Source organism: Neolamprologus multifasciatus, chromosome 7 (genome assembly GCF_963576455.1).
Source record: "Neolamprologus multifasciatus chromosome 7, fNeoMul1.2, whole genome shotgun sequence".
Lineage (NCBI taxonomy): Eukaryota > Metazoa > Chordata > Actinopteri > Cichliformes > Cichlidae > Neolamprologus > Neolamprologus multifasciatus.
In genome coordinates, this window is record NC_140445.1 from 62673350 (window position 1) to 62698946 (window position 25597).

Sequence of the window (25597 nt, forward strand, 5' to 3'; positions counted from 1 at the left end):
TAAAAAAAAGACATGATTATATAGTGTGATGGCTGCATGCAACCACACAATTGAGATACTTAGGTAATATTCATTTGGTCTTTTGTCTTATGTTTACATTATGCTCTAAAGCTTCTGTGATCATAAGTTAACTAATTTGATATTTTGAGTTTACCTGTAACGCATGACAGCACTAAGCTATAGCCCAAATGGTGGCATAGACTTTGCTTTGCATTGTTTGTTATTTTATATAGGTATATGTTATATTAATTATATTTCTGCTCTTTCTGAGCTACCTGACCTCCGCTCCAGTCCTTCCTGGTTTGGCTGAAAGAGGGGGCTGAGGGTGGAGCTGGTTTAAATGCAGAACCAATAAGGTGGACTGGACCATCTATTGTGATCATGCAGGGGGAATGGGGTTCTTCTTGAATGATGGTTAGCTGTTATCTCTTTAGTTTTCACCTTTGGTGTATATAATGGTTTATTCATTTGCTATATGACTGGAGCTGCTTCTCATTTGGGCTCGTCAGTTTGTTGAGTTAGGTTTTTGTTAAGTGACTTTTGAGTAGCGTTCTGTTAAGTTAACCTCTTTTATGGGCCCACTTGGTACTTAAAAACTTTATTTTTGTTATTTTGAATTTTTGTAATCATCTTGTCCTTTTTGGGGGTATAATAAAACCCATTTTTTTGAAGATTACATTTGTGCCTGTGTGTTCCTGGCTGCTTGGATCATGACAATAGGGTCATATGCTATAATGGCTTTTGGGAGGATTTGTCAAAGAATCATCTGCTTTTGTTAGAAACTTTGTGGCTCGTGAAAAAGCAGAAACTGAATTTTGGACTGAATTCATCTAAACAGTCTTTATGTGTGATCTGCAGCCCATTCTGCACAGCTGTAGTGTTGGGCTTGGCCATACGATACCATGGAGTAGGGGTCAAAGTCATCCACATATTTCTGAAATCCCTGAAAGAGAATCAAAAGGCAGTTTATTAAATATGATCAATATGTCAACAAGAAGTTAATAAAGAGCACATCACTGCAGACATGAGCTGTTTAACAAGTCACTGCATGGTGTGCTGGCCAGATTTCCTTTGACAATCACTCCTATGTTAATCTGATAAAGGGGAAACACAGTTATTTATTTTAAAAGACTTTGGCTTTTAAGGCGTTACACAGTTGCTTTGAAAGCCTCACCCCTTAATTCCGTTATCAAGACAATAATTCACACTAACACGCACAGGCAGAAAAACAAATCATTCTAAACGGCTGTTTAATTTCATAGGAAGGACATAAGAGCAAACGGACATCACATTTACGCAGCTATGATGAGTCAGAGAGGCTCATTTCCTGCTACACAGTGGCTGAAAGTTGGACAACTCATTGGTAATGTACGTTTTTATTTGCTGTGGCTGGAGAGAGGAGCCATCAAGCAATGCAAACAGGTGTAGTGTTTAAATATTAAACTAAAGCCACATGAAAACGTAAAGCAACCGTGTTCCTTTCTTCTGGATATGTAGACTGTACAAGAAACACGTAGACAGAGATATTTCAACCACTTGGAGTCTTCAGTGAGCCTCTATGAGAGAGTTCAAAGCATCACTGCTGTAAAACCAAACCTTTGACACGCATTCCTTTATGGAGCAGACAATACCATCGTCTACTCCAAATCAATAGAAGCTCAGCTACATCAAAAGACAGTGATGGGGAAAATGAAGAAGGGCCATCACTGAGGTTTCACTCAATAGCCAAACCTGAGGCGTAAGCACGGAGATTAAAAAAAGAAAAAAAGAACAGGAGAAAAGCACTGCAGAGTATTAATGGAGAAGGTGACATATGGATTACTTGTCGCTTGTTGTTTGTTTTAAAAGACGAGTTGAAAGGCACCATCCGTTTCAACATTTCAGGAGGCTGAAACACAAAAGGAGGTAAAGACTTTTAGTCCAGTCTGAACACTTTAAAGATGAAACTTTAGCCCAGGTTGAGCAGCAGTGTGTTACTGCCCCCTCTGGTTCAAAGTCCGGGTGACTTCTGACCACATTTAGCTACATTTACCTGTAACATAGTTTCAGCTTACCATCGCTGGCTGTTTACATTGACATTACATTATGCCAGCAACTAACAATTGCTAATAAGAAACTGATGGTTTTATTGATTATAATAAAACAGAAAAAAATATTAATTCTATTAATGCCATCAAATGTTTTGTTGTGCCCAAAAATTGCTTTTTTTTTCTGAATACTAATCACTTAATGGCTCGTTTCAGCATATCAGTGCTGAAGTGTGTTGTTGTGACTCTTCTGTTGAATTTTAAAATGCAGATTTTAAAATTCATAACCTGCCCAGTTTGATCCACGTTTATTACAAGAAGATTAACTGGTCACCTTTATAATTTGAAAACGACAGACTGGGAAACAGCTGGAGAATCAGGGAAACTCATCAGGAGTCTGAGATGAGGCAAAGAGTAATTCTTCAGCCGGCTGATGGCATGCTGTGTCTGAATGTTTGATGACCCTTTTAAGCTACCGATGTTTTTTTATCTTGAGGAAATGTGAAAATTCACTGCAGTGTAATGTGTTTATTACCAGGCCATCAGATCGTAGAGCAGGTCTGTGTGGATCTGGGCGGTGGGTCTGTGACTGAGGCAGCATGACAGGCTTAGACATGACCGGGGCCATCTGACGCCTCTGGTTGGGGGGACTGGGAGCTAGTTGCTAATGGGGAAAGACCAGGTTTCCAAGCAACAACGGAGCAAAGGGTAGTATTGAAATATATATATTTGCTTATTTGGAAAAGCTGCAGAAAATTCAAAAGCACATTATTTTAAATAAACAAAAAAAAAAGAAGGTGCGATTAACGTCAACAAACGTCAGCAGGACCTTTTGCAGCAAGACTCACCAGGGGGCTGCTTGAAGTTGAAACACGACTGGCATGGGATGTATTTCTCATTACCTGAGCCACAGTGGAATATAATGAAACTTTCAGCCCTCTGGCACAAACAGACCACTCAGGAAAATATCAGCACAAGACACTCCAAGACCCACACCCGTTCTCTCAGATATCACACCACGGCTGAGAGTTCAAAAGCATCTACTGCAAAGCCCAGAGGCCCAACTGCACACGCACGAACATAAGAAGAAAGAAGAAACCACACACTACAAAGAAACACAAGCAGCTCCCTGTAGATAGAACGTGCTGCTCTCTCTTCATGCATTAAAACATCCGAACACACAAGAGACGACATGCACCTAAACCTATGCATTGAAGAAAAACTAATGTTGCTATTGAAGATGTAGCAATCTACATCTTCAATAGCAACTCACATGTTTCACACATGAGGATCTCTGACCTTTGGACTGGAGGGGTAGGACATTTCACTAGTGTTAGACGAGTAAATCCCTCCTCTGGGGAGATATCTGCCTGCCTCCCACTCGCTCCTGGGTTCTGGTGGACTGGGGGGATGCTGGTGATGATGGTTTTGGTACACTCTGATGGTGCCAAGTCGTTCTTCAGAGTGCTGTGGAGGTGGAGGTGGTGGAGGAGGTGGGGGCGGCGGAGGGGGAGGAGGAGGTGGGGGCGGAGGGGGCCGGGGAGCAGGTTGAGGGGACGATGGAGGTCGCGACACACGAGACGGGTAATGAGAGGAAGGCTGGGGGTGCGGCTGAGGCCTCAGCCTCTTATTCGTCAAAGTGGATGAGGCAGAGGGAGGTTTCCTAGCATTAGGTGGGGAAGGGGGCCGGCGCTGTGGAGACGCCTGAGAAGGAGAGGAGGGATAGTTATGGATGGTTGGATTCAGGTTGGGCGAGCGTGGAGGGAGAGGCAAGGGAGGGGGTGGCTGGCTGGTGCTGGGCTGGGTGGGGGCTAGCCTTTTTAATGGGCCCCTCAAGCTCTGATCCACTTCGTCCAGGTTAATGTCGTCCAGATCAGTGGTGGCCAGGTGAAGACCACCAGGGAAACGCTTCACTTTCGGCTCAGAAGCAGGGGAGCGTGGCGGGGAGAGCTTAGAAGTCAGAATGAAACGGAAAAAAATTCACCTCACGTTAATTCACCTTTTAAACAATTTCACAATGAATGCCTGAACTTTTCTACCAAATTACACAAAAACATGACTGCCTGAATATTCTGTTCAACAAACAACTGCATTTAATATTCAGCTCATGGTGCAGTCTCCCTGTTTTTGTTCCATGCAAATGAGTGAACCGATGCCACCTTGCTCATTATTGTTGGGCTGCTGCGCCTTCAAAGCAGTATATATGTTCTTTAACCACTATTTTAAACATTGCATATAAAATTACATTCAGACAGAGGTCTCACTCTGTACCTCGGGGGATTCATTCTCCACACACGAGATCTGCTCCAGTCGTGTCTGACATAGACGCTCCACCCAGTGCTGCACCTTTTCTGACTCCTCTAAGTCTTCCCTCTCCGTCTCTGAAACCTGGTACAGAGTCAGAGCCAGGCAGCATCACACAACAGGAGTCAGTCCTTCACGCATGCTTGCATGCTGATCTATAAAATAACCGATGTATGCAGCTGAACTCAGCGCTTGCTCCTCCGCAACCCCCTCCACATACCTCCTGAACCAGCCGACTGATCTTGAGTTGCTTCTCTCGCTCGTGCATCTCTTCCTTCTCTTTGGCGAGTTTCAGCTCAAACTCCATCTCCTTCTTGTTTTTTCTCTGCTCCTGCAGTGTGTCTGTGTTGGACACTTTCTTCTTTTTCTTCTTTTTGTCTCCTTTCTGACATATCACCAGTTAGTCAGAATACAAGGAAGGAACTGGGACAGGCAAATCTGCCAATCCAAACTCAAAAGCACTGCAGGCAAATAAAGCCTAGTGATGCCACACAGTGTACGAATAAAAAACCCTAACAAACCACTTCCACTTAGTGAATAAAGTTAAAAGCAAAAGCCCTGATTTTAAACGTCTAACCAACACTATAAGAAGACATCACAGCAAACTGAACCCACACAGCCGACAGTACCTTGCGTAACGATGGCAGTTTCCCCTCATATCGATAAAACCAGCCAAATGCTAAAGACAGAAATGAACAGGTCAGGCTTACAAGGATGATTTCAGATTAAACAGTGACATCAAACTCCATCATCCCAGCCAAACAAAGCACTCAAAGAAAGAAATGAATCCATTCATGCTGTCCGAATAAAAAAAAGAAAGAAGAAGTTGTAACTGCATTTCAAGTGATGCAAAAAATGTGCTGGAATTAACTTTCAGCAGCTTCTACCAACAAAATAAACAGCTGGTGTAATAATACAAACATAAGTTGTGAAACTGTGATTGGCAAAGGAAATCCTGCACTTGTCTTTGCGTTTGCTGCTTCGCGCAGACATCCACCTACAACAGCTGTCGCAATGTCAGCTGAGGCCCCACACTCACTTCTCTGTCCTCCTCGTCCTCCTCATCTTCCTCAGCGAAAGAGTTGACTTCATCGGCATAAAGAAGAGGTCATAAAAAGCAGCACAGCACACAGCGGCGGCAGAGAGAGAGAGAGCGCAGAGAAACTGGGTGAATGAAGTAAAACACGAGCGCCTCGCTGGTTTCAGAACGAAACACAGGATTCATGCATTTTAAAAAGAAGACACTGCTGTCGGTCCTTACGAGAACTTTTGGCCTTTGGAGTTGGGGTGGTTCTTGGTGATGGGACCTTTGGACTGGATTTAGGGCTCTTGGGTCTGTCAGTACCATAGTCCTCCTCCCACTCTCTGTTGTGTTTTTTCTCCATAGCTTCAATCCTACAGAGATGTACGAAATTATATACACGTTCAAACAATATTTGCTTGGAAGTTCATCACATTTAAAAGTAATGAGTTGTGCACCTTTCCATTTCCTTCTGATAACGCTCCTCCTCTTCTGCAGCTTTCTGAGAGAGCTCCATCTTTCGTCTAGAAAACAAACCAATATCTTCTGTTTACACAACATGTTAGTGTACTGAGCTCCAAAGACACAAAATACACTAATAAGCAACCAGTGGGTGAAAGGAATAGAGATGTTACTTTGACACCCATGAGCCAGCTAAATAATCTACAGGCTAGGGATGCAACGATACCAATTTTTTCAAACCGATACGATACCGATACTTGGATCTGAGTACTTGCCGATACAGAGTACAAAAAACAATACTTCTACCACACACACACACACACACACACAATGAATTGGAAGACAGGTTTTATTATATTCCCTGCCGATAAAAAATAAAATCTTAATAAAATTGACCACAAAAAAATTTCAAGTGAAAAATAAGCACTTCTGTTAAATTATTGCAGAGTCTCCACATTGTAATTTTACAAAATATCACTGAACTATTGGCACTGTCTCGAGCTTTCAGAATAATAAATAAACACTTCTGTTTGGAATAAAATAAATACAAATTAGGTTTGCGAATAAATTAAACTTTTAAATTATTGCAGAGTGTCCATATTGTAAACAAACAAACAAAATAATTATTATAAAATAAATAATAAATAAAATAATAATTGGCCCCCTAGTGGCCAATCTAAAAAACTACAACAGAAATGACAAGCCACCCTCTTATTAATGAAATAAGTTGGTATCGGTTCATGGTATCGGTTAACTTTTACGAGTATGAGTACACACACATTTTACAGTATCGGCCCCGATACCCGATACCAGTATCGGTATCGGTGCATCCCTACTACAGGCATTGCAACACATCAGCCTGCAAAATCCCCAGAGAGCAGTTAATTAGGATTCCCACCCCCCACGATCGATCCAAAGGATCCTCTGCCAGCATCTCGTGTCCATGCTTTGACATTTAGGTGACCATCGTGGTGCAGGTGGTTTTACTGCTTTGGCTGATTGGTGTCTGTAATTACAACTTGTCTCCTTTTGAGTGTCAATTTCTAATATACACACATATTATTCATTCCCAGGTATTGTTGGAGATGAATAGTACAACTGAAAGCACTGAAGTTATCAAGTGTATCCTCTGAATTTACAAGCAGCGGGCTAAATTTGTAAATGATTTAATAAAGTGAACATCATAAGATGTATAAGTTAGATTAAAGAGTATTCCTGTGTATTTGTTGATTAATGTTTCTGATGCACACAGCTGGTCATTTTTGCAACGATCTGTTTGTAGATCAGTGGGAAAAGAATAAATAAGTAATCAGTCACTAATTGACTGACTGGATCCAGAGAAGACTGCTTTCTGGTAAATATCAAGGGAACATCAGTCAACGCCTTTGCCATTAGATGATGACATTTCATCTCTGATTATTGACCCAGTTGTTAGTTTACTTTGTACACTTGAGGGCATATTAGGCTGACAGCAGTGCTCTGTGAATGATCACAAAAAATAACCTTCCATCTGATGAACTGAGTGACTTTGTTCCCCTGTTTGTTACAATAACAAGTAGCAGCATTTTAATAATTGAAAAAGCCTCCTATTGATGTCCGTTATTTGCATAACATTTGCTCGGAGTTCCCATATTTTTGCATAAATTGTTTCAGCTGCTTACAAAGGTAGTACACTCTCATTGCCTGACATTGTCTGTGGTTTCAGTTCATGCCTTAACATTATGAAATTTAATGAAGGGGAATTTGATAATAATTCATTGGCAATGTTTTATTAAACAGCCCGTGATTTTCACATCCAGCTGCAGGAGCAAAGCCAGGGGACCACTCCACACAACCAATGGTGAAGCCTTTTAGAGGGCTAAATTTGCATCTAGTAACTGTGTGACATTTTATCACAATTTATTTGTCAGTGTTCTGTAAAATTTGTTGTTTGCACATTTTAATGGTGGAAAAACTCATTTAAATTTTAAATTTACTTTCTTTATTGATTTATATAGCACTCTTCACAGGATAAAAACCACAAAGTGCTTCACAATAATATAAAACAAATAAGCATATAATAGTACAATCAAACATACAGCACAAATCTCATTAAAAGCTAGTCTAAATAAGTGATGATCTCAGGATCAAATTATCTCAGGATCTTTATCAACAACCCACGTAGCAAAATTGGTATGGTCCGGGTCTGGCCCACACAATGTGCTTACACAAGCCCCACATACCGCAAAGAATGACGGCCCTTTGGTGGCCTAGACCTGGTTTGCCAAAGGTGGCCCACACATGGGCCAGCACAAGGCCAGTTGCAGACACACTGGTGGTCCTTTGCTGGCCCATGTGTGGGCCACCTTTGGCAAACCAGATCTGGGCCACCAAAGGGCCGTCATTCTTTGTGGTATGTGGGCCATGTGTAAGTTGTGTGCAGCCACGGGCCAGTTGCAGACACACCGCTGGCCCTGTGCTGGCCCAGAACAGTTTCAGCTCTGGCCCCAGATGTCAGCCTAATGTGTACCTTAATTAAGCCATGTAATAACAACATGTTAATAATAGTGCAAAAGTAACATAATGATACTCTGTTCAGACAGTGAATGGCCTGATTCTTATAGAGCATTTTTCAACTCTCCTAACCACACACTTTCTCTTAACTGAGTGCTTCCTAACTACATTCATACTCACGACATGCAGACTGGAGGACCCAGGGATCGAACCACTAACCTTCCAATCAATAGGTGACCTACTCTACCACCTGAGCTACAGCCACCCACTGGCAAAGATGAGTAAACCCTCACTAGGTTTTGGACAAAGTGTACACTCACAAACCTGTCAAACCTGCATTTGAAACGTTGGCTATCACAGCAGTATAGTATTACAACATGGCATTTGGGTCTTCTAACTAAAATAGAAAAATAGGAACATAAACAGTGCCATCATTGCCAGACCTGGCCCACATCTGGTTGACATACACCCTGCCATGACACCGGTCAGTCAGAAGTGCCAGCTTGATGCCAGATCCGGGCCAGGCCTGTTTTCTATGAGCCTGGGCCACATAAACCAAACCACAATTGAGCCAGATGTGGCATGCCATCACATAGACAGTGATCTACAGATCTGGCAGGCCTGGCATAGACAGACATCTATGCCAGGCCTGGCCCATATCTGGATGGCATACGACTTATCATGCCAGAAGTCAACCAGCAGTGCCGGCTTGATACCAGGTCTGGACCAGACATGCTTACTATGTGGGAAAGGAAAAATAATAGACTAAAGGGTACATATATGCTTATTATCTATGGTTAGTCCCATGAGTATTTGGACAGCCTCTGTACGCCACCACAGTGGCAAAGAATGAAGACACGACTTTACTTCAGAGGGGTTATTAAAATTATTGCAATAACTGTTTTGGAATTAGATGGATTTTTACACATATTCACCAACTTTCAGATGCTCAAAACGAACTCTCGGGGGTTTTATAACCAGGTTAGTCATATCTTTTGATATGACTAACCTGGTTATAAAACCAGGTTATATCTCCCTTTTCTTTCCCCCAGTCAAGTCTGTCCCGTATTCAGCAAGTGAAAATAAAATAAAGAATAAAAGGTGAATCAAATGGACCATTACGGCAAAGCTGGGATGGTCAATTTGGTAAAGAAAATCCGTTGGGCATCTTTCTTCGCCTTTAGACAATAATTCTGATGGCAAAAGAGCCAAATGGGACAGGCAAAAAAAAAAAAAAAAAAAAAAAAAAAAAAAAAAGTCATATCTTTTGATTTAAAATCCATGGTGGTATTGCACACAGCCAAACTGTAAGATTTGGTGAACATTTCCTATTCTCCACTCAGAAAGACCATTAGTGGGGCATCAGCTGTTGTTTTACTCTAATAAAAAAAGTCCAGCATACACAAACTAACATCCATATTCATTTGGACATATTGTTCAGATGCTTCTAAAGAATATGATTCCAATACGAACAGTTTTTTAAGAGTTTTTAGCTTCTTGTTGCCTAGAAAGACACCGTGAGAGCACTGATAAAGTTACTACAACAAACATTTACATGTCATATTACTGATGACCTATCTATAGCCAGTGTTGGGAAGGTTACTTTTAAAATGTATTCCATTACAGATTACAGAATACATGCCCCAAAATGTATTCTGTAACGTATTCCGTTACGTTACTCAATGAGAGTAACGTATTCTGAAAACTTTGGATTACTTAATATATTATCATGCTGTTTACAACTACATGAATGTACTATTGCTGTGATTTATTACTGTTACTGAAGGTCCGCGGCTCTTAACCTTAGTAAAGGGACCTCTGGCTAATACGTCAGGTTCGTGTTGGGCTCATAGCCGAAAACTAGCTTTACTTTGTTGTCTGGGTCAACTTTGCTAGCGAGAGACAGAGAGAGGCGTTGAAAGGCTGCTCCAACGGAACTTATTGTTTCGGAGGAAAACACGAACACAGTGTACAGTCGAGTCTTAATAGCTTACTTACAACTGGGCTCGTCAGGCTCTCTTCTTGGCTGCAGTGGTTATTATTATATTTACATGCTTCCAGCTCCCGTTTTTGCTCGATGACAGCTTTTTCTCCCTCCCTCGCTCACAGACACATAACGAGTATGGCAGTCCATTCTCCCTGCAGCACGGACTACACTGCCCATGATGCTACATTCTTTAGAGCTATACCTGTAGCATTCTGCCTATTAGCTTAGCACAATAACAACAAAAAGGCCTCTCTCACCCAGGAAACACGCAGAGAGAGAACGTTGCACTGTAACCATGGCAACCGTAACGCTGCCGTCTGGAACAACAGAACGTAGCTGTCAAACAAAACCCAAACAGTCCTGACCCGCCACAATATGAAACAGGGAAGTACCGCCGTGTAATCCATTTATTTCAACAAAGTAACTGTATTCTAAATACCACCTTTTTAAACGGTAACTGTAACGGAATACAGTTACTCATATTTTGTATTTTAAATACGTAACGGCGGTACATGTATTCCGTTACTCCCCAACACTGTCTATAGCATAAAAAATATCTTAGTGGCATTTACATTAGTAAGGCTTTCTCCTGTTAGGATCACCTGAAAACATCGTGATCCAAAGCCTAAGTAACATCTGTTTGAACCGAGTCAGATCAAGTTCGTACCTTTGAAGTTAAAGCGACAGCAAGCTCCCTAACTAGCATGAAGTCAGCATCTTGCATTACAACATAAACTATACAACTCCCACCATACACTGCAGAAGCTCCATCTCGTGTCAGGACAAGGTTAATTAGAAGTTTTGTGCTGTTCACTCACTGTCTCTCCTTCTCCTGCTGCTCTTTAATGATTTTGTTGGTCTCCAGTGCCACCTTCTTCTGGTGCATCAGCTCCTTCCTCTCCAAGTCCCTGCGGGCCTCCAGTGCCAGACGCTCCTCATCTGTCATAAACAGCTCACTGCCCTGAGAGAGCGAGAGCCACAGACAGTAATGACGGAAAGACATACAGCAGGGGTCCTCAAACTTTAGCTCTGGAGACTGACAGGCAAGTCCAAACCAGTCTGTCTGACCGAGACAAGAGGGGAGATGTCAGTTTTTGGAACCTGACATCCTTGAAGCCTCTCAGAATCATCGAGTAGATCAGCAATTTCTATTACTGGTTTATAATTACAATATCCTGTGTTGTTCTTATAGCTGCATCTCTTTTTGGCCCGAGTGTAATTAACTGAAGCAGGTGCTGAACTTAAGAGCAGTCACACCCTAATGTCTGGGTTTGCGGCATTGTTCATACATTCTTCTGTTATTGTACCAAGTCTCGACCCTGGATTCATCAGACCCTTTTTTCCTGTCGTGTCCTGTATATGTCAGTCTTGAAGCATTTGTCCTTGTTACCTCTACTGAGAAGTGGTACAGAGACCACTAAACATCCCTCAAGACCACATGCATCTTTTTGTGACCTTGGCGTATTGATTTTCTGATGGTGTGCTCACTTTTGGTGTTCTTGTTCGTGCTTTGGATGCAACTGATACGGTTCCTGGAAAGTGTTTCAGAGTACAATGCACAGCCTACTTAGAAACCCTCAGCCTGCTGACAGCCTCTTTATCCTTATAACCTATCCTATGACCTGATGGCATGTTTTCAAATGTCACAGTACTGATTAATAAACAATTTTCTGCAGGTAGCGTGAGGTATAGCCACATAAAAGCAGGTGAAAATGGCTGCTGATTTACATCAGCATTAATTATACACACCGTTTCAGCAGAATAGCTCTAACTTAGCTCTAAAACAAAACGCTATAAAATGCATTCTAGAGGTATACTTTATATCACGGTGTTACACTGCATAATGCAAATGTTCTGGATGATTTAATGCTGCAGGGTTCCCTAAATATGCAGAAAAATAACATCATACCAATATGAAAGGCTGTTTTAAAACTAAAGTGTTTCTGACCTGAAGGTGATTTACTGCACACGTCCAAACAAAAGACATACTCACAGATAACAACATTAGACGGGCACCAAGGAAATAAATAAATAAGATATGAATGCCTGTCTCTGTTACACAGGCCTCATAACTGAGTCCCAGAGCAAACAACATGACGAGTAACTTGACTGATGATAAACGTCGCTCCTGCAGACAGCGGGGCTGAAGCACAGGCTGGTGCTGTTATGTCTCCAAAACAAACAGACAGATTAATCTGAGCAATGCAGGAATGTAAAGGAGAAACTAAGCAGGAAGCAGAAGTCTCTGTCTCTTCGTCCATGACAGATGATCCCTTAAGTATTTTACTTTCTCAGAGGAAGCTGCTTTCTCAGAAGTGAGGAAAGTGATTTTATCTGAAAGGTTTCTCCACATCTGCATATTATTCTGTAAAGTTATGCAAAATAGTAGAAGATTTTGCCCTTATTAACTTCTTAAGCCCCAAGCCTAACTAATCTCCTGCCTTTTGCCCCGTATCAGGGGGTGTTGGGGCTTAAGAGGTTAAATATCAAGGAAATTTGACGATTCATATGTGACTCAATCGGGGGATTGCCAGCATTAGACTCTTTATCAAATCCATTTCATTGCATATGGGTTTGATTAAACAAGCTGCAGTAAAAGCATAAACCAAAATTTTATGCACTTATTAATTACATACACTCACCGGACGCTTTATTACATACATCTAACTAGTACCAGATTGGAACCCTATATCCAGCAACCTTTCACTGCAATTATTTTTTTAAGGTGTTGGAAACATTCCTTAGAGATTTTGGTCCATATCGATATGACGGCATCACACAGTTGTTCCAGATTTGTCAGGTAGATGTGGTCAACAGCAATGTTCAGGTAGGCTGTGGCAGTTAAACGATGCTCAGTTTTTAATAATGGGCCCAAATTGTGCCATGAAAATATCCCCCACATCATTACACCACCACCACCAGCAGCAGCCTGACGTACTATACGTACTATATGAAAAGGACTGATATCCAACATGTTTTGAAATGTTACTTAATTTTTTGGCGCGCTATCGTGTGCCCTTTGTGTTGAGTAATAGGTAAGATGCAGATAATGAACAGGTAACTTAAAAATTTAACAGGCAAGTGGCAGAAAATAAGGCCAAATAAATCCTCAAATTTCACTTAGCATCCAAGACTGCATTAAATTGTCATTTTCAGGTTACCAATATAAACTGGCCAGATTCAGCAATCATATCCTTTAATACTGATTTTTTTTGTCCGATGCCAGTTTGTATTCAAAACAAGAGTGTACTTACAGCTCCTGCCAGAACTGTGATAGTCAAACTTCTGCTGCTCTTCAGGACTTTCACGGCCTGCAAATGTTGAAACAGACGACTTTAAATAACACTTGTAAAGTTCAGTTTTATGAAATTAAAGAGAAAAAAAACAGACAATCTCTGGAGTCTGCGTTGTGTGTCCTATTTGCATTCATCAGCGTGCGAATTATTCAGTTAAATATAGGAACATGCTGCAAGCTTGGTTTTGGCCATCAGCCACAGGAAGGATTTTTGCTGGTTAAACACTAATTTGGCTTTGGTAAAGCACCTCAGTGATTTAAGCTGAGAACAAACACAAGCAGTGAGAGAGGGCTTAGCTTTTACTACCATGAGAGGCATAGTTTTATAAAACAAAGAGAAATAAAAAAAAAAAAAAGGAAATAAAAACATATAAAAATAATTAAATTAAGCAAAACATACGTCTCTGTGGTCCATGTTAGTGAAATCCACTCCGTTCACCTCCACAATCTGGTCTCCAGCCTACATTTTGATATGACGCACGTATTCACTGTCAATAGATTTATGAGTATCATAATTTAAAACGATCTCTGCAGTCTTTTAGAAAAAAATCACCTCAAGCCCAACTTCTGCAGAGAGGGAGCCTGGCTTGATGTTACTGATGTATATACCAGGTTTTTGGGTTGGACCACTGGATATGCTGATGCCCATGCCCTTGGTACCCACAAGACTGAGGAAAACTTTCTTCTCCTTGATCTCCTTTCCTCCAATGGATGCCAAACCGGCCACGCTGCTTTTTTTCTCCTTGAAGAGTACAGGAGAAGTCTTTTAGCTGGCTGCTAAACAAACACCATTAAGAAGAAAGCAGCAGTTCATCTCTCACCCCCGATTCAGAAACAAACTGGTCGACAAACTGCCACTTCAGGGGTTCATCTGATGAGCTGCAGAAATGAGAAAAAACTATGAGAATTCAGCCCTGCACAGCAGCAGTATTCTAGAGCACGGCACAGTTTGTTACAACAGAAATACACAAGTGGATTCATATCTCACGTTTTCACTGGGATCATCCCCACGTCTGCACAGAAAAATAAATAAGATAACACAAGTTAGATCATGTAATGGCACTACTAATGGACACAAAGTCTGCGGTCAACCTACGTCGAACTTTGAGTGACACGACATTCTTTGTCTTGATGAGACTGATGACCTCCTCGTGGATACAGGAGGAAATTGAGTATCCATTGATACGCACAATCTCATCACCAACCTATATATGAAGACAGGAGAATATATCATAGATGAGATATTAAATGTCATTATGTAAATTTAAGTGGTTTACAGTCAAATGCTTCCTTCATAAGTCTATTTTACACTATGTAAGGCCGGTTTAAAACACTACACACTTGCACTAAAAAAAAAAAAAAATGTATTCAGTTAAAATTTTAAATCTCCGATTGAAGATTCTTGTATTTGATTGGGCCAGAAATGATCACCATTATCAAAGGTCTCAGTAGTAGTAAAAAGTTACTTTGTTATAACAGCTATAAAAAAAGCTAAAGCACAAAATGTAAAAAAAAATAAATAAAAAAAAGATTAAGTACAATGGTACATATATATAAAACATGAATTAAATAAAAAGCTCCATGACAGAACAAAAAAAAAATACTGGCAAACACCAGTGCTACCCCTCAGCCTCCTAGTGGACACATTGTGGTATCAATTTTAATCTCCCACGTTGCCTCGTTCTCCAGTTATTGCATTCATGAACTTGGGTGTCCACGTCACCCACAATGATGACAACACCCAATTAGCTTTTGACAGCAGAGGGGTAAAAACTAAACAGAAATTTAAATAAATATAAGATAAGATTAAATGGAAAAAATAAGCCCTAACTGAATTTAAGTTTACTCTTTTACTGACATTTTCTGTTTGTATTCAACTAGAACTAGGAATATTAAATCCACCCCCATTATAAAGAGATATAATTATTCCACATGTGGTAGGGATGCAACGATACCAATTTTTTCAAACCGATACGATACCGATACTTGGATCTGAGTACTTGCCGATACAGAGTACAAAAAACGATACTTCTACCACACACACACACACACACACACACACACACACACACACACACAAATGCAATGAATTGGAAGACAGGTTTTATTATATTCCCTGCCGATAAAAAATAAAATCTTAATAAAAATGACCACAAAAAAATTTCAAGTGAAAAATAAGCACTTCTGTTAAATTATTGCAGAATCTCCACATTGTAATTTTACAAAATATCACTGAACTATTGGCACTGTCTCGAGCTTTCAGAATAATAAATAAACACTTCTGTTTGGAATAAAATAAATACAAATTAGGTTTGAGAATAAAATAAACTTTTAAATTATTGCAGAGTGTCCATATTGTAAACAAACAAACAAAATAATTATTATTAAATAAATAATAAATAAAATAATAATTGGCCCCCTAGTGGCCAATCTAAAAAACTACAACAGAAATGACAAGCCACCCTCTGATTAATGAAATAAGTTGGTATCGGTTCATGGTATCGGTTAACTTTTACGAGTATGAGTACACACACATTTTACAGTATCGGCCCCGATACCCGATACCGCTATCGGTATCGGTGCATCCCTAACATGTGGATAGATTCGTAAATAGTGCTGTAACCCCGGTCTGTATATTCATTTTTTTTTTAAAAGAATAAAAAAATCTGTAGAAACAAACATAAATTATAATTACAGTACCTGTAGGCCCACATTATCAGCTTGTCCATCTTTTATAATCTGGGATATATAAAGACCACAGCCGAACTCAAGCCCTCCTCGGACGCTCAGACCTAAACCATCACGATTAGTCCGATCCAAACGCACCTCTTTTAGCTTCCTGCACACATCAGGTGAGAGAGGAAAATATTAAGCAAGATGTACAAGCCAACACAAGGTGAATGCATGCCAGGGTCAATAACTGCATGCTACAAAAGGCAATAAATAACCATGTTGTACTCACCTTGACTTCTTGGGGGTGAGCAAGTCATACTCCACCTGGTGTTTGAGAGGGATGAGAGGTCGGATGGCGTCAAACAAGGGGAGACGCTTTGGTTCGTTAATTACCAGCTTTAGGTCTCCCACCAGCACTCGCAAATCCATCGACCTGGAAGGTGAGAGGAGGATAATTAGCGGTTTCACAACGATTTACCACATCTGCAAATTTATGCAATTACAAAACGGTGAAAGCTCCCCTTGAAAACCAAACAATATGAGAAAGTCTGCAAAAAAGTGATTTCCAAAAAGGCTGGGATGCTGTGCAAAATGTAGATAATTATTTAAACTCATATTTAATTGTTTCAAAGAACTAGTGCTTAGTCGTTTTTGTTTCATAATATGCCAAATGGTTTTCAAAGCATGATATGTCTGGAGTGCAGGTGGGTCAGTTTAGGAACCAGACTCTTTTCCCGAGCCGTGTGGGCTTTTTCCCTTGACACTGACAAGGAGATGAAAATCTCACTTCTATCAGAGTCTAAACACCTGATTTTTAAAATGTTTGTACTTTACCTTCTGCACCAACTGATGCAATTGATCAGGATTTGCAAAGCAATCTCTCTAAAGCCACGGGCATTTTCTCCTCACAATAAAAAAAAGAAAACATCCAAATGTCCCTTTGAGTATTTTTTTAATTTTAGGATAAAGAGCAACTGGAACAGCAATTAACGCATCAAAGTAAATGCAATGGTATGAAATTCTTCCAGGTCACCTTCCTTTTGAATAATTCATATGTGCCATTTTAGCTCCATTTGGAGGTTGAACATAAAAAGAGCTTTTGTTGATAACTGGCCAGGCTTGTCGGAGCTCAGTGGAAACTGATCAGAGGCTTAACCAATAAGGTCACAGGACTGTGCCTCTGTACAAAGATTAATTGAAACCTAGACCTATCCCTCCCCCCTCTCGTGTCCTCCAGGACCACATTTCCATCAAAAAACACGACCCAGAGGAGGATTTGAACCAGAGGTCTGTGTGCATTAAAACTGTCAGGGACAAGATTAATGGCTCCTAAATATTATTCATGAAAATGTTAAAAGCTAGAGAAAACATACAGAAGCACAAGAAGATGTTTTTTGTATTTAAATCTATACAGATACTACAAAGACCCATACATGCCTACAGTTCCTTCATTGTAACTCTTTTTGGTTATAGTTGTGCAAAGTTATTTAAGGACATAATCATCAATGTTTTAGTAATAAAGTGTGAAAAATCAGTGAGGAAATACAACACGCCCTCTGTAGACATGCTGAGCAGTGACAGATGGTACTCACTGGTGATACATGCGGAGGACGTCATACAGGTAATCCTTTTCTGCTTCATTTTCAATCAGCAACTCCACCTGCAAGAAAACACAAGCATCTGGTACCATCCTTCTTCATTAAGCCCCCTGAAACACACTGTATCCCTCCCCTGTTTTCCTGTCAGCTACAGGGGGTGAGCCACTTGTTTGTGTGTGTGGGTGTGTGTGTGTCCGAGTCATACAAACCTGATGACGGTTCAGTTGCAGCAGGATAGTTTTAAGGAACCGTTTGGGCCAGTCGCTGATATAACACATTTCACCATCTGTCTCCAGCTAAATCTCTCCTATAATAAGCTGAAAGCCTCACTTTCTAAGACATTAAAGTTCAGATAGCTCCCTGGATGTCCATGTGCTAAACGTGTAATGGGCTGCCCATGTCTACCATCAAACCCCTGGGAGGAAATAATGGCCACAGGGATGAGGAGAGGCTGCAGTAGGAAGGTCTGGAGTGTCACCTTACATCTCAAAAAGAGGTAAACATTCACACACGCACGCCTCATGTTGAATAATCAGACCTCAAATTAAAGAACAGGCATCATAGAGCACACACCCTCCGAGGACCATTTCTGCTGGGGTTAAAGTTAAGGCAGCGCCACTGAGCCACACAGGGTGTGTGAACGGTCATAAACGTCTCTTTTTCCTGCAGACTGAGCCACATGGACCTTGGCACCATAAACCAGTAAAGTATAGATAACTTGTTAGGCAGACAAGCATTTGTGGTTTAAAGATCAGAACTGTTTTCATACAGTGAGCTTCTCTGTCACAGTGTAGTACCTACAGAATAAAAATGCGTGACTTTTATGCAAATAAAAACACAATAAAATTGCACAATAATCCAATTTTCAGGCAAATCAGACCATAAAACTGACAAACATCCTCAACCAAACAATTAAGACAGTGTCGCAAACAGAAACAAAGCCCATTGTGCCTCATTCACCCCTCAGCCTCTAATTAAACTCGTAAATTGTCGCATCTCTTCCGCTTAGCTGCTCGTATCTGACACGTTATCTAATGCTAAAGCGCCCTTTGTGGAGAGCCTACAATATGGGACTCTGCTTTCCTGCGTGCAGCACAGATGGCTGTGAGGTGATCCCTACATGCTCTGGGGACGAAAAAGCCTTGAACATATCGTGTTCTCTTCCTCTGTTATCTTTGCTGCTGATGACTTTTTGGGGGGAAGTAGTCAACACCACCCACACATCAAAGTATAATTTCAAGTTGATTCGCTGCATGAATGAATCCTGACTCCTAATAACATTTTATACTGCTTGTTGTTGACTATAGTGACCTCTGCCGTGTAACTTTTACCTGAATAAGAATAAGGTACCAATCAAGAGGGAAAGCTGTTTTACAGCAACCTCTTAAATTGTGCAAAGAGATTTAAGTGTCATCAAAAAGACAAAATCCCCCGACACTCGTTTCACTTGGGCAATAGATGAGATTAGAAGCAGATGTTTCAGCTAAATAAAAACCCGTAAATCTACTACAACAACATTAAAAACAACCAACAACTTTATTTCTTAATGATATGTTTGAATTACTGTTAAAATAAAAGTTTTTGTTTGTTTTTTGTTTTGTTTTTTTATTCGTCGATTTGTCGGGCAGGCCTGTCTACGCAACATCTCACCGGCAGACACCTGAGCCAGCCAGCGAAGAGACAACCAGGTAGAAAAAAACAGCTTCATTTAACATCCATTTAATTCATGTAAAATAGTAAAAAAAATTGTTATTTTTAGTCATACCTTGTGCCTAAATTCTCGAGCAACTTTCCGCTCCATTGTTGAGAAACACCACAAAGCGGTCCGACGTGAGATCTCAGCGTTGGTCAAGTTTGACGGGAAGCGGCCGGAGGTCAATACGTCAAGGTAGTAGGACTGCAATCGGAACTTCCGGTTAAAAATGTTATAGTGATATGCTTATTCGTCAAAATTAAAGGGGTCTTTGTTGTAAATATAGTCACTTTTCATATTTAAAAACATCGTATCCACAAAATATAATTGCTGTACGCTTTATATCAAGCTCAAATTTATAATTAAGACCTTTATTTTGAAGGGTTGACTGTGTCGCTTGGACTTCTTGCTAAGTCTGATTAATTTGTTGATAATTAAACAAACAAATAAATGAATGATTGAATAAATAAATGAATTAAATAAAACACACGTCATCATATGTTTTTTATAAATATATTCATGATAATAAAATATTATATTATATTTTTTAGTTTGTTGTCTCTACGGTCCCTAGGTGGCAAAATAACGTCTGTTACGGCTGAGTTTCCTACGAAGAAGAAAAAGGGGCGGTAACTTCCTGGTTTCAAAAGAACAACACCGCGGTGCTGCTACACTGTTTAAAGTTGTAACGGGTGAGTAAAATTCAGAAGTATTTAAGCGAAAAGAAAACCTGGAAAAACGTACGACAGCTATGTTGGTGCGCTATATAATATGACATTTCTTATTTCTCATGAATTCATCACCATGAAAAATAAAACATACCTACTCATTTTGCTACGACATGCTCTTTTTTTATAGATTATTTTTTATGTGAAGTACAAGTTCTTTATGCCCAACTGAATCATTGACGTGGCCGTTTAATATGGGTTTAAAGCGTTAAATTATCCCTCGGCAAGAATAGCGGACTGGTTTTAAAACTCCCGCTCCCCCTACCGCCCAGTCTGTGGCAACCGAGATACACGACTGGTATAAATTACCCTGTTAGCTCTGCAATCCAGATAGTGTTACCTCTTCACTATTATTGCAAAATGCCACTCTAGAAGTTCGTTTAGTTGACGTATTCACCGGTTATGTAACGTGTCATAATAATTAGAAATACTGCAAAGGGTAATATTTTGCTTGTCCACCTATTCCTAATACAAGATGTGTTTATTTTTTTCTAATGATGTATTTCACTATTTGTATAATTATATCTGTTCTGCTGACTCAGTTTAAGCTCTTTACATAATTGGACTCTTAAAGTATGTGAATATTAAGACCACAAAATTGTTCTAAGTGCTCATGATTTAAAAACAACTGATTATTTGTGTAAACATTTTAAGCATCTGTATATGTATTTTCCATTTTTTTACAGTGTCTGCAACAGGATGGGGTCCCCAAAGAAACATGCAACACCGCACAGGTAAAGAACATACATTTGACACGCTGAACGCTGGACTTTTGTTGCCATAGCACAGAGTGAGCCAGAGTAATGCTTTTTACTTTAATCTCCCTAAATGATACTTGGATTTATTGTGACAGTCTGGTTCCCCTACTGTTACAGACTTATCCCACATAGATTAAGCGTTATTACCTAAATGGGTTTAAATTCCTGGGTAATCCTTTACACAGTTTATATGTCATTGGTAAAGTGCTGTGATATTGTAGCTGTTACAGTTACAACCAAAGTGTGAGTCTTCAATGCCCAAATGTAAATTGTATGCCAGTATCATCTTCTTCAAAAATGCTTCATGTTCTTTATTTTCTTTTTCTGTTTTTCACCCAACAGGACTAATATTCGTACCCCGGGTCAGGAGCTTGACTCGCCACTCCCCCCTATTCACGAGCGTCTGGCGCAACTGCGTCCATCCAGAGAGCTTCTGGAGTTCTACAGACAGAAGATTGCCCAGTTTGATAGCGAGCACTTGGAGCTGCTGCAGATGCTGGAAAAGTATAAAAGCATCACTGAAGATCAGGTGAGAGATGGGAGTCGATGTGAGAGGCTTTGATGTTAAGCCATTTGTGCCAAAGAATCTTTGCCTGATTAATCTTGCCTCCCTTCATAATGCCCTGAAAGCATAAGCTACAGTGGGAAATACGACAGCGCGAAGGAGAGACTGCAGAGCTTCAGAGTGCTCTGAGTGACATGCAGGTCTACCTTTTCCAAGAGAGAGAGCAGTCTCTGCGGCTTTATGCAGAAAACGACAGACTAAAGATCAGGTAGGTGTACAGTTCAACCTTAAGTATTGCATTTAATATTGATAAAAGTGAGTCACAGTGCCTGCAGAGAATGATTACTATTCTGTCAATAGTGATGGGTTACTTTACCATCTGGCTTACTGCAACTGACCAAGTATTTTTTATTTTTTACATATTTTTAATAATTAAAACCAGTGGAATGCACAGATATATGTTAACATATTTCGTTAAGAAAGTTGAAGCCTATACAAGTTATTCTTGACTGATAGCAGTAGGTGTGTGGCATTTGATATCTTAATAACTTGTAACCACCATTATCTGTTGTTGCTTCTGTGTATAAAACTTTATTACCATCTAGCCACTGTTTTACAGAGAGCTGGAGGACAGGAAGAAAATCCAACACCTTCTTGCTCTTGTGGGTCCTGATACAGGAGAGATGACATATTTCCACCGGGAACCTCCTCACAAGGTACGTGCTTAGTTCATTGTAGGTCATTTTCTGAGTCGATGCTTTGAACTCAAATTTATAATCTCAGTAAGATACACTGGATTGGCTGGTGCTGCTAAACAGAACTACAGCATTTTTAATGATATTAGCAAAGTCCTCCTAAAAGCAAGCCTCCGTTTGGCTGTTATCATGGTAATGCAGTCAGGCAGTTGTTTAGGGTTATGTCATTGAAGCTCCCAGAGTAGTTAAAAATACTGTTGTACTACTGTTATTGCTATATTTCAGGTCACTATCTCACAGAGGTACCCAGAGTCCAGACTGGAGGAAAATCTCAGTCTTAGGCCAACAAAGTTGAGACCTGCTGCAACCAGGAAAGGTTTGAAAATATATTTTTCTACAAATAATATTATTTTCTTTCGTCTGATTATTCAAGAAAATGTGAATGTATTTTATTTGTGTTGTTGTTTTTGTTTGTTTTTAATCAAGTCATCACTACTTATGTGTTTAAACCAGCCTTTTGTAATGACCGTGCCATTTTCATTTTATATTTAAGCAGAGAGTGGCAGGAGAACTAAATTTGCAGATAGAGAAAATGGAGAGAGCTTGGAACAATACAACAATGAAAGAGAGACATTGTTGCTACAGGTATGGGCCCACTTTATGTATGCTTGAAATGTGATTTCATTTATATGATCTGTTACAGAAAGTTAAACATTTCTTTCTCTTGTGTGTCCTGTGTTTACATTTTGTGGCACATGTCTCCAGGTGGAGGCGTTGCAGGCTCAAATGGAAGAGCAGACTCGCCTGGCCAAAGAGCAGGTGGACGCTCTGCTGGAGGATCGAAAGATTAAAACAGAGGAGGCCGAGGCACAGCGGCAGAGAGATCAGGACCACATTGCTGCTCTGACTGACAAGTTAGTCTTATAGTTTATGTAGTTTATGATGTCTGTATTTTTAGTTTTTTATCATCGTGACTTATAGCTGTTTGTAAAACAAACCTCTAGACTTTTGTCTTCTGATATTGCTGTGGCTGACATTAAATTTCCAGATTTACTTTTATTTATCTCCTTTGACATGTCAGACTCCAGCGAACTCAGAACCTGTTGCATGAGAGCACCAGAGATTTTTTACAGCTAAAGTTTGACACACGAGCTAATGAGAAGAGCTGGATGGTGGAGAAGGATCGCCTGCTGAGGGAACTGGACTCCTGCCACAGCCGTCTTAGGAAGGCCAGGGGTGTCAGCACTGAGTTGGGGCGAACGTGGCAGCCCAGCAGCAGCACAGCCCTCCCTCAGCCTCAGTCAGAGTCAGATCAGCCACACAAAGAGGAGCTAAAGGTAACATTATCTGTTTGTGTTCATGAAAGTCTGTAAGAAGTATTTCCTGATTCCATTTCGCGAGGTTGTATAAATGCCTTTTATTAATGTCTTCAGAATAAATCACAGTTTTTTGGCGAGTTCATTGTAGTCTCTGTTTTTTTCTTTATTCTTTTTTCAAACAGATATTGCAGGAGGAGCTGAAGCAAGCCAACCGTCTGGCAGACATGTACAGGGAGCAGTGCATTACTTTTGAAACAGAACTGTCCCAAATCAGAGAGGAAGGGGATGTGGGCAGGGAAATATTCAAGGTACACCAGTTTTATTGATGGTTCAGTCTGTACAAGCCTTATACACATCTCTGATTAAATGGTATCTGATGTTGATGGCGATCACCAAGTTTCTTTTTACTGATACCTTGCTTCTGTGTGCAGGAGCGTTCAGAGAAAATAGCCAAGCGCCTCCAGCTGATGACTCAGCGTTATGAGGCATTGGAGAAGAGGAGGGTGATGGAGGTGGAGGGCTTCAAGGCAGACCTTAAACTCCTCAGACAGAAACTCAAAGATGTAGAAAAACAGCTTCTGAAGGTAAAAAGATCCAAACCAATTGATTTTTATTAGATAGTTATTTGTGATCTCAGCATGCCTGTGCTTGTTTTTACATATTATAAGCACTGTGAATGACTTTAATTTTAATGCAAAACAAAGTTAAGCAAAACTTTCACTCGTCTTCCTTCAATTTTTCCACCTTGCTCATGTCCAAAATCACATTTTAGTAAGTATTGACTGGGAGATTCTCTTTTCATCAGGTTACCTTGAATGTGGGGCCCAACCAGGACTTAGCCATCCTTCATGAAGTACGACAAACCAATGCCAGGACCAAAAAGGTTCAGGGCGAGCTCGTGGCTCTGAAGGCAAAAATCTTTGGACTTGAAAATGAGCTAAGATACAGCTGAGGATAATGCGCTGATATTTTCTGTAATGTGTAGCTGTGTTTATCTCTGTCATGGCTGCTTATTCTGCTGTGTTTATTTTTAAAAACTAGACTAAATGTTGTTGATATTTTGTGCTTTGGACCAATAAAAATCGTTGAGTTATTTTAAATCAGTGTACAATCAGTTCTTTATATTTAATTTAAAAAGATGCAGCTTTGAATTTTTTTACTGTGACAACCAAATTGTTGTCATTTTTATTTTTGGAATTGGGCAGTTTTTTAGATTTTCATATACAGATGAATGTTGGATGTCATTTTGGGATCATGGAACAGTCGTTCATGTTCCACATCAAATGTGTAACCTTTATTGAAACAAGTACATACTATTTAAAGTTTACTGAATATGAATTTATTTGTACTTTTAAAATCATGTACTTTTTTAAAAATATGACATATATAAGAACTTATGCTTACTAATGTGTTACATAGAAGCGTTTCAATAAGGAGAGATTATTAGAAAGGATGAAAATGATTTATTGATGAACAGAATATACACGGCCTGTCTCAGTCCCCAGTCTCAGAATGGACCCTGGCTGTAAAAGGGATTAGAGCAGGACCCCCGGAGCTGAGATGAAGGTGGCTTGAATGGAGTTTGAGTGATGATAGGTCGAGGTGGGTGGCACAAAGGCATCTGCAAAGGAGAATGACAGTAAACTAACTGAAGTAGGTAAAAATGTAAACAAACCTTGCTACTGGTTAAAATACCCAAATAAAATTAAGTAAAGTTTTTGTAAAACTAAGTGCAAATAATCAAGAAAAAATATGTACAAAAAAAAAAAAAAATTATTTGTACATTCGTTTTGTTTTATACAACTATACATGAAATGTGTCAGAAATTAGGAAAATTAGAGCGGGGGGGGGGAATGCAAACATGCAAATCATAAAATGTAATCTTTTGGGGTCTTTTTTTAAAGATAATATAGTTTTGTATCTTTGCCATGAAATTTACAGTTATATATACATGATGTTGAAACAAATAAATAAATAATAATATTAGTATTATGTTCAGGTACAGAGTTTATTGAGTTTCAAAGTTAGTAAGTTACAAA

The 25597-nt window shown here is 39.9% G+C and overlaps 2 protein-coding genes across 4 annotated transcripts in view; one reads left to right on the top strand and one right to left on the bottom strand.

The window, feature by feature from the left end:
• The window catches only part of ush1c (Usher syndrome 1C), a 26016-nt gene extending 6282 nt beyond the window's left edge, over positions 1 to 19734 (bottom strand). The window contains exons 1-21 of the mRNA XM_085164573.1: positions 19626 to 19734; positions 17855 to 17922; positions 16552 to 16695; positions 16290 to 16428; positions 14686 to 14794; positions 14578 to 14602; positions 14411 to 14468; positions 14143 to 14331; positions 13990 to 14049; positions 13549 to 13605; positions 11113 to 11255; positions 5811 to 5876; positions 5593 to 5726; positions 5367 to 5417; positions 4961 to 5010; positions 4552 to 4716; positions 4299 to 4415; positions 3312 to 3977; positions 2563 to 2691; positions 1823 to 1912; positions 902 to 943 (exon numbers count right to left, since the gene is read on the bottom strand). Coding sequence (XP_085020699.1) covers positions 902 to 943; positions 1823 to 1912; positions 2563 to 2691; positions 3312 to 3977; positions 4299 to 4415; positions 4552 to 4716; positions 4961 to 5010; positions 5367 to 5417; positions 5593 to 5726; positions 5811 to 5876; positions 11113 to 11255; positions 13549 to 13605; positions 13990 to 14049; positions 14143 to 14331; positions 14411 to 14468; positions 14578 to 14602; positions 14686 to 14794; positions 16290 to 16428; positions 16552 to 16695; positions 17855 to 17922; positions 19626 to 19661 — 2538 coding nt within the window. The 5' untranslated portion in view covers positions 19662 to 19734. The remainder of the gene's footprint in view (positions 1 to 901; positions 944 to 1822; positions 1913 to 2562; positions 2692 to 3311; positions 3978 to 4298; positions 4416 to 4551; positions 4717 to 4960; positions 5011 to 5366; positions 5418 to 5592; positions 5727 to 5810; positions 5877 to 11112; positions 11256 to 13548; positions 13606 to 13989; positions 14050 to 14142; positions 14332 to 14410; positions 14469 to 14577; positions 14603 to 14685; positions 14795 to 16289; positions 16429 to 16551; positions 16696 to 17854; positions 17923 to 19625) is intronic.
• Positions 19638 to 24658, top strand: ccdc77 (coiled-coil domain containing 77). 3 transcript variants are annotated; one of them, XM_085166579.1, is made up of 13 exons: positions 19638 to 19748; positions 20128 to 20245; positions 20968 to 21015; positions 21382 to 21568; positions 21670 to 21812; positions 22164 to 22260; positions 22525 to 22615; positions 22793 to 22884; positions 23005 to 23153; positions 23321 to 23576; positions 23741 to 23866; positions 23990 to 24142; positions 24364 to 24658. In XM_085166579.1, exons 3-13 carry the CDS (start codon positions 20981 to 20983, stop codon positions 24508 to 24510), a joined length of 1476 nt encoding a protein of 491 aa, XP_085022705.1. In that variant the 5' UTR covers positions 19638 to 19748; positions 20128 to 20245; positions 20968 to 20980; the 3' UTR covers positions 24511 to 24658. The 3 variants fall into 3 exon arrangements, with proteins under 3 accessions (XP_085022705.1, XP_085022707.1, XP_085022706.1); XM_085166581.1 differs by having other exon boundaries at positions 22796 to 22884; XM_085166580.1 differs by having other exon boundaries at positions 19659 to 19748; positions 20105 to 20245.
• Positions 24659 to 25597: the final 939 nt, after the last annotated feature.